The 12,097-nt window shown below is 40.2% G+C and overlaps 1 protein-coding gene across 1 annotated transcript in view; it reads right to left on the bottom strand.

Annotated features, from left to right (window-relative positions):
• LAMA2 (laminin subunit alpha 2) overlaps positions 1-12,097 on the bottom strand; it is a 611,700-nt gene that overhangs the window by 350,117 nt on the left and 249,486 nt on the right. The window contains exons 6-7 of the mRNA XM_081251375.1: positions 3,590-3,679; positions 1,874-1,991 (exon numbers count right to left, since the gene is read on the bottom strand). Of these exons, the coding sequence (XP_081107501.1) occupies positions 1,874-1,991; positions 3,590-3,679 (208 nt within the window). The remainder of the gene's footprint in view (positions 1-1,873; positions 1,992-3,589; positions 3,680-12,097) is intronic.

Here is a 12,097-nt window from a genome sequence, read left to right as displayed (position 1 = left end):
CCACTTAACGTTACATCATGATAACTTTGTGACAGAATGTCAGAGACATCAAGAAGAATCCCTACCCTCAAATGCTCAAAAGTTCCACGCATGACTGCTGATATTCCACAAGCAGAAGAGAAAGTAATTGTATTTAAGGAAGTTTGAGAAGAGATATTCATGGTGCCATTTAACTTAAATTCAGTCTTAGGAATGAACGTCTGCTCTTGTTGGGAGAAGCTGTGGAGATCCTGAGGGATCGTCAGGAATGGGGTTGGGGGTAGATGATAAAAAACAAGGGCTGGGCATCTGATACCCCCCCCCTTACAACACTGGGTAGTGGTGGCCCATTCCCTCAGATACATCTCAGTAACAATGAGTGATTTTTAAACCAAAATATCTTCACAAGCACGCAGACACAAATTAAAAGGCAAAAGAGATGTGTGCAGAAAATGAAGGGACTCAAGACATTGATAGGATAGGCAGAATCTTAAACTGAAAAGAAAATGTATTTTATGATTGGGGAATATTTTATGATTAAAGTCTGTTACAATTCAATAATTTTAAGGACCTATCTTGTCTGACACATGATACATGATAAATATTTTTATTCAATAAATATATAAGGTTGATACTGGCTTAAAATGTCTACCAAGCCTGTTTTGGTGACCACATACACCTATTGAACTGAAAAAATGTGATTAGAACTGATTCACTAAAATATTAATATTTGAATTCAATAGAATTGGGCTTTCTGGCTAGTTCGGATTTATAGTTCAGCAGAAGTCTTTGTTTTCAGGTCTCATCTTGGCCTGAACAGATCTCCAGAAACAGAAGTTTCTCTAGTTTCCCTGTCACTGTGTTGGGACAGTTGGCAATATTAGGCTACAAAGTCATCTGCTACCTTTCTTGGGTATTTCCCTTCAGGAAAAACTTCAAAAGTGATCATATTAAAGTATAAATGAGTATTTGTTGGCAAATGTTTGCATAGCCAGTTGTTTTATGGTTTTTCATTACCGGCTTTTTCTTGGTTGTCACTGTCCAATAATTACTATAGCGTAGTTTATGCTAATGATTGTCACTGATACCATTTCTAATAGTAGCATTTTATACTGTTATTAATGTGAAACCACACATTTAAAATATTAATGCTTATTATTAAAATAAATATTCTTTCTCCACAAATTTGACTTCTTGCCTTCTGTCTGTTATGTTTTACTCTCCTATACTTCCCAGCTACTGCCCGCAAACACTACCCTTTAATAAGTATTACTAATGAATCAGAGTCCTTTCTTTCCCAGATAATAAACTGACTCTAACCTGTAGGGTCTGATATCTCCCCTCTGGTTTTTCTCCATTTATTAGATGATGGGTATTCAAAAGCTATTTACTATTTACCTAAGCTATTTAGGGGAGGAACTACAAAGGGAACAGGCAGAAGGATCTGGAGCTATACTGGTTTCAGAACCATTTTATAAACATACGTGTTTAGAAGGGTAATCTCTATACCCTGTAGGTTTTACTGAATGTTTATTTACATTTGTATATATATATATATATATATATATATATATATATATATATATATATATATATATTATGCTATAATCTTCAGATTCACCCCTGATGACAGTAAGTGTATACTATGCTTTTATCTATTTCTCATTATTCTCACACAGTGGTAAATTCGTGGGTGTTTTGTAAATATTTGTCAAATTAAAAAAAAATGTGAAAACTCTAAAGCAGGAGGGTAAATGAGCTTACCAGCTACTGTCTTGGATAAAATATATGAACTGGAAGTATGCACTCACCTGAAATCAGTACATGTTTATAGCACCTGTGCCCCAGGAAAGGAAGAATTAATTACCCATGGTGCTGGCTTGTCAGGACATACCTTCACATTCAGTTTTGGTCAGAAAAGTGCCTGCTCTCCACGGTTTCTGATGAAATCCAGGACAGCACTGATCACAGCTATCACCACATGTGTTATGCTCACATTCACAGCGGGATTTCTAGTCAAAAAATGGGGAAAAAGCATACTTTCAGCATTCTTTGGAACCATAAATGAGGGGCTTCCCCTGAAAGGTAGAATGAAGAGAAAAGAAAACATCAAGACTATGTACCAAAATCTAAAACTCCCGTCAGTCTGGGAAGGAAGAGGTGCCAGCCTTGGGAGTGGGTATATTTGATCAACACCAGCTTAGGGAGGGAGATCCAGGCTGGCTCTGGAATCACTGGGCTCAGACGTAGAAGAGAGAAGAGACCCAGCTGGAAGTAGTCTAGAAGACTAGAATCCCTTCTCTGATTCCTGAAATCCACAGGTCTTCTGGGTGGGATGTATCCATTTTAAGGATTCCCTCAAAGTACAATTAACATTTGGTGTAGGAAGAGGGGAAAGAGTAGACTCCTAGGCATGGAGGGGCATGGATAGCATAGGTATCTAATACCCCAAGCCTGAATCTCCTGTCTGTGTTTTGAGTACAGTCTTATTTCATCATGTGGAACTGGCCCTCCAAAGCTGCCATGTGGTCTCTCAAAGCTTGGGAAATACTGCTCATCAATACCCCTGATAGACAGTGCCCACACTCTGAAGAAAGCAGGACCACAACCTTACCCAGAAAAATATGCCAGGGATTTGAATCTTCCTGAGGAGGTAATACTATGATGCATTAGTCAGAAAACTAATACTATTTGAGAAATACCATTTGCATTATAGTTTTAGTAGGAAAAAACATCTTTACATAGGTAGCTACATTCACAGATCTTACTATTGAATATATTTCTTCCATACACTATAAAGTGCATGATTTTCTTTTTCACCAGTTTATTTATGACTGAGAAAAACAGATGCTCATTCATCTTCTTTTTTTTTTTTTTTTTTGTGGTACGCAGGCCTCTCACTGCTGCGGCCTCTCCCGTTGCAGAGCGCAGGCTCAGCAGCCATGGCTCACAGGCCCAGCCACTCTGCAGCATGTGGGATCTTCCCGGACTGGGGCACGAACCCATAACCCCTGCATCGCCAGGCGGACTCTCAACCACTGCACCACCAGGGAAGCCCTCATCTTCCTTTTTAGGTTATGTTCATTTAGTCCATTGTCATTAATGAAAAATTCAACCCAAAACCACTCCAGCGTTTTCTGACCTGGTGGTTTCAAGCTCTCTTGAATACTCTCTTCCACCCCACTCCTTCCTGCCCCTGTCCTATCTCAGCCTCCGATTCCATGGTCATTTAGATTTACTTCCACGTACATTTTTCATTTGTTTGCATTAATTTTTTTGATGAAACTTCTTAAAAGAAACAGTCAGGGTGATTGATGACAGGCATTCTCTAAAGCTAAATCATACAGCTGGCTGTCATAGCTAGAAAGGTTTCAAAATATATAGACCAGTTTGGAGCCTTTTTGGAAGAAAACTAATCTGTTTTCTGATACTGTGATGGCTGCCTTCAAAGTCTATCATTCTACCTGCCAGCTCTATTTCACCCTGGCATGGCTTTCTGTTAAGTGGGGGCCTGACACCCATTCACAGCGTCCCTGTCAGCAAAGCTTCTCATGAAGCATGTTACAGTTCAGAGCTTCATTTTACCTAAGCATCCTATAAATATACATACATTTGTCACTGGATCAAGTGGACAAGCCCTGGCATGACCATAGCAGATGCACATCCCTCCAACCGAAATATCCTTGACCGAGTAGTAATACTGCAAAAAAGCAATCCAGAGAGAAATCCTATTAAGACTACTGCAAGGTGAAAGCAACAAAAGGGAACATTCAATTAAAAACTTGACTTTCTGCTTGTATCCTTAGTTTGAAGCACTAGAGAACAACAGGAGGTTCACAAAAGTATCCAGTAACTCCTCACATTGAAGTCATAGCCCAGGGACAGAATGCCTCTAATTTATGTTAGGTGGGCGTTTGAGAAATTTCTTTCTTACAGACAGTACAAAGTACTGCACAGTACAAACACACCATGTTGGAGTATTTATTATTGAGAGCAAATTGTTATGGGGTGGGGGAGCAAGGGCACATATTCTTCATAAAAGTTGAAAGAAAGAAAACCTCTTTTATTATCATTATAGGAACATTGGTGTCCATGAATCATATGCAGACTGTTTTACTTCATGGATTTGAAAAGAATCAACAAATTTAGGGAAATAGTGCTCATAATAACACATTTCTTAACCATATCAAGAAGAAAATGAAAATTAATTATAAGATTGATTTAACATAAAGTAAGAAGTAAACTAGATGTGAACACTTTTTTTTCATTATTATGTTAAAATATCCATGCAATTACTTTCCTATCTGAGTTAACAGGACTGTTTCTAATTATTTTCATCTACTCAGCTATTTTTTTATTTTTTTTTTTTTGCGGTACGTGGGCCTCTCACTGTTGTGGCCTCTCCCGTGGCGAAGCACAGGCTCCGGACGCACAGGCTCAGCGGCCATGGCTCATGGGCCCAGCCGCTCCGCGGCATGGGGGACCTTCCCGGACCGGGGCAGGAACCCGTGTCCCCTGCATCGGCAGGTGGACTCTCAAACACTACGCCACCAGGGAAGCCCATACTCAGCTATTTTTTTTTATTTTTTCTTTTTATTTTTTTTGCTTTATAACAAATTTAATCAGTTATACATATACATATGTTCCCATATCCCCTCCCTTTTGCATCTCCCTCCCACCCTCCCTATCCCACCCCTCCAGGCGGTCACAAAGCACCGAGCTGATCTCCCTGTGCTATGCGGCTGCTTCCCACTAGCTATCTACCTTATGTTTGGTAGTGTATATATGTCCATGCCGCTCTTTCACTTTGTCACAGCTTACCCTTCCCCCTCCCCATATTGTCAAGTCCATTCTCTAGTAGGTCTGTGTCTGTATTCCTGTCTTACCCCTATGTTCTTCATGACATTTTTTTTCTTAAATTCCATATATATGTGTCAGCATAGAGTATTTGTCTTTCTCTTTCTGACTTACTTCACTCTGTATGACAGACTCTAGGTCCATCCACCTCATTACAAATAGCTCAATTTCATTTCTTTTTATGGCTGAGTAATATTCCATTGTATATATGTGCCACATCTTCTTTACCCATTCATCCGATGATGGACACTTAGGTTGTTTCCATCTCCGGGCTATTGTAAATAGGGCTGCAATGAACATTTTGGTACATGTCTCTTTTTGAATTATGGTTTTCTCAGGGTATATGCCCAGTAGTGGGATTGCTGGGTCATATGGTAGTTCTATTTGTAGTTTTTTAATGAACCTCCATACCGTTCTCCATAGTGGCTGTACCAATTCACATTCCCACCAGCAGTGCAAGAGTGTTCCTTTTTTTCCACACCCTCTCCAGCATTTATTGTTTGTAGATTTTTTGATGATGGCCATTCTGACTGGTGTGAGGTGATATCTCATTGTAGTTTTGATTTGCATTTCTCTAATGAGTAAAGATGTTGAGCATCCTTTCATGTGTTTGTTGGCAGTCTGTATATCTTCTGTGGAGAAATGTCTATTTAGGTCTTCTGGCCATTTTTGGATTGGGTTGTTTGTTTTTTTGTTATTGAGCTACATGAGCTGCTTATAAATTTTGGAGATTAATCCTTTGTCAGTTGCTTCATTTACAAATATTTTCTCCCATTCCGAGGGCTGTCTTTTGGTCTTGATTATGGTTTCCTTTGCTGTGCAAAAGCTTTTAAGTTTCATTAGGTCCCATGTGTTTATTTTTGTCTTTATTTCCATTTCTCTAGGAGGTGGGTCAAAAAGGATCTTGCTGTGATTTATGTCATAGAGTGTTCTGCCTATGTTTTCCTCTAAGAGTTTGATAGTGTCTGGCCTTACATTTAGGTCTTTAATCCATTTTGAGCTTATTTTTGTGTATGGTGTTAGGGAGTGATCTAATCTCATACTTTTTCATGTCCCTATCCAGTTTTCCCAGCACCACTTATTGAAGAGACTGTCCTTTCTCCACTGTACATTCCTGCCTCCTTTATCAAAGATAAGGTGACCATATGTCCGTGGGTTTATCTCTGGGCTTTCTATCCTGTTCCATTGATCTTTCTGTTTTTGTGCCAGTACCATACTGTCTTGATTACTGTAGCTTTGTAGTATAGTCTGAAGTCAGGGAGCCTGATTCCTCCAGCTCCATTTTTCGTTCTCAAGATTGCTTTGGCTATTCGGGGTCTTTTGTGTTTCCATACAAATTGTGAAATTTTTTGCTCTAGTTCTGTGAAAAATGCCAGGGGTAGTTTGATAGGGATTGCAATGAATCTGTAGATTGCTTTGGGTAGTAGAGTCATTTTCACAATGTTGATTCTTCCAATCCAAGAACATGGTACATCTCTCCATCTATTTGTGTCATCTTTAATTTCTTTCATCAGTGTCTTATAAATTTCTGCATACAGGTCTTTTGTCTCCTTAGGTAGGTTTATTCCTAGATATTTTATTCTTTTTGTTGTAATGGTAAATGGGAGTATTTCCTTGATTTCACTTTCAGATTTTTCATCATTAGTATATAGGAATGCCAGAGATTTCTGTGCATTAATTTTGTATCCTGCAACTTTACCAAATTCATTGATTAGCTCTAGTTGTTTTCTGGTAGCATCTTTAGGATTCTCTATGTATAGTATCATGTCATCTCCAAACAGTGACAACTTTACTTCTTCTTTTCCAATTTGGATTCATTTTATTTCCTTTTCTTCTCTGATTGCTGTGGCTAAAACTTCCAAAACTATGTTGAATAAGAGTGGTGAGAGTGGGCAACCTTGTCTTGTTCCTGATCTTAGTGGAAATGGTTTCAGTTTTTCACCATTGAGGACGATGCTGGCTGTGGGTTTGTCATATATGGCCTTTATTATGTTGAGGATAAATCCCTCTATGCCTACTTTCTGCAGGGTTTTTATCAGAAATGGGTGTTGAATTTTGTCGAAAGCTTTCTCTGCATCTATTGAGATGATCATATGGTTTTTCTCCTTCAATTTGTTAATATGGTGTATCACGTTGATTGATTGTGTATATTGAAGAATCCTTGCATTCCTGGAATAAACCACACTTGATCATGGTGTATGATCCTTTTAATGTGCTGTTGGATTCTGTTTGCTAGTATTTTGTTGAGGATTTTTGCATCTATGTTCATCAGTGATATTGGCCTGTAGTTTTCTTTCTTTGTGACATCCTTGTCTGGTTTTGGTATCAAGGTGATGGTGGCCTCGTAGAATGAGTTTGGGAGTGTTCCTCCCTCTGCTATATTTTGGAAGAGTTTCAGAAGGATAGGTGTTAGCTCTTCTCTAAATGCTTGATAGAATTCACCTGTGAAGCCATCTGGTCCTGGGCTTTTGTTTGTTGGAAGATTTTTTATCACAGTTTCAATTTCAGTGCTTGTGATTGGTCTATTCATATTTTCTATTTCTTCCTGATTCAGTCTTGGCAGGTTGTGCATTTCTAAGAATTTGTCCATTTCTTCCAGGGTGTCCATTTTATTGACATAGAGTTGCTTGTAGTAATCTCTCATGATCTTTTGTATTTCTGCAGTGTCAGTTGTTACTTCTCCTTTTTCATTTCTAATTCTATTGATTTGAGTCTTCTCCCTTTTTTTCTTGATGAGTCTGGCTAATGGTTTATCAATTTTGTTTATCTTCTCAAAGAGCCAGCTTTTAGTTTTATTGATCTTTGCTATCGTTTCCTTCATTTCTTTTTCATTTATTTCTGATCTGATTTTTATGATTTCTTTCCTTCTGCTAACTTTGGGATGTTTTTGTTCTTCTTTCTCTAATTGCTTTAGGTGCAAGGTTAGGTTGTTTATTCGAGATGTTTCCTGTTTCTTAAGGTGGGATTGTATTGCTATAAACTTGCCTCTTAGAACTGCTTTTGCTGCATCCCATAGGTTTTGCGTCGTCGTGTTTCCATTGTCATTTGTTTCTAGGTATTTTTTAATTTCCCCTTTGATTTCTCCAGTGATCACTTTGTTATTAAGTAGTGTATTGTTTAGCCTCCATGTGTTTGTATTTTTTACAGCTCTTTTCCTGTAATTGATATCTAGTCGCATAGCATTGTGGTCGGAAAAGATACTTGATACAATTTCAATTTTCTTAAATTTACCAAGGCTTGATTTGTGACCCAAGATATGATCTATCCTGGAGAATGTTCCATGAGCACTTGAGAAAAATGTGTATTCTGTTGTTTTTGGATGGAATGTCCTATAAATATCAATTAAGTCCATCTTGTTTAATGTATCATTTAAAGCTTGTGTTTCCTTATTTATTTTCATTTTGGATGATCTGTCCATTGGTGAAAGTTGGGTGTTAAAGTCCCCTACTATGATTGTGTTACTGTTGATTTCTCCTTTTATGGCTGTTAGTATTTGCCTTATGTACTGAGGTGCTCCTATGTTGGGTGCATAAATATTTACAATTGTTATATCTTCTTCTTGGATCGATCCCTTGATCATTATGTAGTGTCCTTCTTTGTCTCTTCTAGTAGTCTTTATTTTAAAGTCTATTTTGTCTGATATGAGAATTGCTACTCCAGCTTTCTTTTGGTTTCCATTTGCATGGAATTTCTTTTTCTATCCCCTTACTTTCAGTCTGTATGTGTCTCTAGGTCTGAAGTGGGTCTCTTGTAGACAGCATATATATGGGTCTTGTTTTTGTATCCATTCAGGTAATCTGTATCTTTTGGTGGGAGCATTTAGTCCATTTACATTTAAGGTAATTATCGATATGTATGTTCCTATTCCCATTTTCTTAATTGTTTTGGGTTCGTTATTGTAGGTCTTTTCCTTCTGTTGTGCTTCTTGCCTAGAGAAGTTCCTTTAGCATTTGTTGTAAAGCTGGTTTGGTGGTGCTGAACTCTCTCAGCTTTTGCTTGTCTGTAAACGTTTTAATTTCTCCATCAAATCTGAATGAGATCCTTGCTGGGTAGAGTAATCTTGGTTGCAGGTTTCTCTCCTTCATCACTTTAATTATGTCCTGCCACTCCCTTCTGGCTTGTAGAGTTTCTGCTGAGAGGTCAGCTGTTATCCTGATGGGGATTCCCTTGTGTGTTATTTGTTGTTTTTGCCTTGCTGCTTTTAATATGATTTCTTTGTGTTTAATTTTTGACAGTTTGATTAATATGTGTCTTGGCGTATTTCTCCTTAGATTTATTCTGTATGGGACTCTCAGTGCCTCCTGGAGTTGATTAACTATTTCCTTTCCCATATTAGGGAAGTTTTCAACTATAATCTCTTCAAATATTTTCTCAGTCCCTTTCTTTTTCTCTTCTTCTTCTGGAACCCCTATAATTCGAATGTTGGTGCGTTTAATGTTGTCCCAGAGGTCTCTGAGACTGTCCTCTGTTCTTTTCATTCTTTTTTCTTTATTTTGCTCTGCAGCAGTTATTCCCACTATTTTATCTTCCACCTCATTTATCCGTTCTTCTGCCTCAGTTATTCTGCTATTGATCCCATCTAGAGTATTTTTTATTTCATTTATTGTGTTTTTAATCGATGCTTGATTCATCTTTAGTTCTTCTAGATCCTTGTTAACTGTTTCTTGCATTTTGTCTATTCTATTTCCAAGATTTTGGATCTGGGAAATAGAATCTTGGATCATCTTTACCATCATTATTCTGAATTCTTTTTCAGGTAGACTGCCTATTACCTCTTCATTTGTTAGGTCTGGTGGGTTTTTATCTTGCTCCTTCTCCTGCTGTGTGTTTTTCTGTCTTCTCATTTTGCTTATGTTACTGTGTTTGGGGTCTCCTTTTTGCAGGCTGCAGGTTCGTAGTTCCCGTTGTTTTTGGTGTCTGTCCCCAGTGGCTAAGGTTGGTTTAGTGGGTTGTGTAGGCTTCCTGGTGGAGGGGACTAGTGTCTGTGTTCTGGTGGATGAGGCTGGATCTTGTCTTTCTGGTGGGCAGGTCCACGTCTGGTGGTGTGTTTTGGGGTGTCTGCGGACTTTTTATGATTTTAGGCCACCTCTCTGCTAATGGGTGGCGTTGTGTTCCTGTCTTGCTAGTTGTTTGGCATAGGGTGTCCGGCACTGTAGCTTGCTGGTCGTTGAGTGAAGCTGGGTGCTGGTGTTGAGATGGAGATCTCTGGAAGATTTTCGCCGTTTGATATTATGTGGAGCTGGGAGGTCTCTTGTGGACCAGTGTCCTGAAGTTGGCTCTCCCACCTCAGAGGCACAGCACTGACTCCTGGCTCCTCAATTTGGGATGATTTGTTGTCTATTCATGTATTCCACAGATGCAGGGTACATCAAGTTGATTGTGGAGCTTTAACCCGCTGCTTCTGAGGCTGCTGGGAGAGGTTTCCCTTTCTCTTCTTTGTTCTCACAGCTCCTGGGTCTCAGCTTTGGATTTGGCCTCGCCTCTGCGTGTAGGTCGCCGGAGGGCGTCTGTTCTTCGCTCAGACAGGACAGGGTTAAAGGAGCAGCCTCTTCGGGGACTCTGGCTCACTCAGGCCGGGCGGGAGGGAGGGACACGGAGTGCGGGGCGAGCCTGCAGTGGCAGAGGTCGGCGTGATGTTGCACCAGCCCGAGGCGCGCCGTGCGTTCTCCCAGGGAAGCCGCCCCTGGATCCCGGGACCCCGGCAGTTTCGGGCTGCACAGGCTCCCGGAAGGGCGGTGTGGACAGTGACCTGCGCTCGCACACAGGCTTCTTGGCGGCGGCAGCAGCAGCCCCAGCGTCCCACGCCCGTCACTGGGCTCCGTGCTTTCAGTCGTGACTCGCGCCCGTCTGTGGAGCCCCTTTAAGCAGCGCTCTTAATCCCCTCTCCTCGCGCACCAGGAAACCAAGAGGGAAGAAAAAGTCTCTTGCCCCTTCGGCAGCTCCAGAGTTTTCCCGGACTCCCTGCCGGCTAGCTGTGGCTCATTAGCCCCCTTCAGGCTGAGTTCTCCCCGCCAGCCCCAGTCCTCTCCCTGTGCTCTGACCGAAGCCCGAGCCTCAGCTTCCAGCGCCGCCCGCCCCGGCAGGCGAGCAGACAAGCCCCTCGGGCTGGTGAGTGCCCCTCGGCACCGATCCTCTGTGCGGGAATCTCTCCGCTTTGCCCTACCCACGTATGTGGGGAGTTTCTTGCCTTTTGGGAGGTCTGGGGTCTTCTGCCAGCGTTCAGTAGGTGTTCTGTAGGAGTTGTTCCACGTGTAGCTGTATTTCTGGTGTATCCGTGGGGAGGAAGGTGATCTCCGCGTCTTACTCTTCCGCCCTCTTACCCGGAAGTCTCTACATAGCAGTTTTCTTATCTATCACCTTTTCTTCTGCTGGTCTCCGTGCTCTTTGTGGGTGCAGGCCGGCAGGCCCCTATGTCTCGCTCTTGCTACCTCTGCTGACAGCTTCTGTGTGTGACAACTGCTAGTGTTGGAGGGTCTCCTGCAGCGGGGGAGGGTGGCTGTGGCTCACCGTGGAGACAAGGACACTGGCAGCAGAAGTTCTGGGAACTACTCCTTGGCGTGAGAACTCCTCATACTCAGCTATTTTTAAAAGATTATTTGTAATTACAGAACATTACTATTTAAAAATTTTACTTAATTTGTATATAGCATTTTATAGTTGTGAGAGTACTTCATATTACCTTGTGGAATCCAAATAACCATCTTATGGTAGATAGTTCTATTATTCCAATTATTTACACTAAAAAAAAACCCCACACATTTAGTGTGAATAAGTAGGTGGACACAAAGTTCCCTGACTACAAATTCCCTTTTCCAATTTACTTCTTTTCTTTACTTCTTTTTAAAATTCTTTTTTTGTTTTTGCTATTTATGTATAGTGTCTTTTATAATATTTTTGTTACTTTATCTTACTTGATATACTTAGACCTCACACTATTGTAACTTGCAAGGAAGTTAGGTTTAGTTTAAACATAAAAAAGTCTGCTTTTCACTAACTTCATCACCTTATAATACAGATACAAACAGGGATAGTTGCTCAGAAAGCTGATACAGTAGTTTTGTAGGCATTTTTAAAATTGAGAAATTTGCTTTAAATATAAATGTGCAATGCTTCATTTCTGTGTCATGAAGAGGAGCTAAAATTCAATATCCTATTTTTATATATTTAAATTTATATGTAGTGTTTATAGAACTTGAGTACTTTCAAAAAACATATTTATATGTTGAATTTTACTGCACTATTTTAAAGGCTCATGTACAAT

The sequence above is a fragment of the Mesoplodon bidens genome, assembly GCF_964165515.1.
Source record: "Mesoplodon bidens genome assembly, chromosome: 12".
Lineage (NCBI taxonomy): Eukaryota > Metazoa > Chordata > Mammalia > Artiodactyla > Ziphiidae > Mesoplodon > Mesoplodon bidens.
This window is presented reverse-complemented; position numbering and strand designations above follow the sequence as displayed.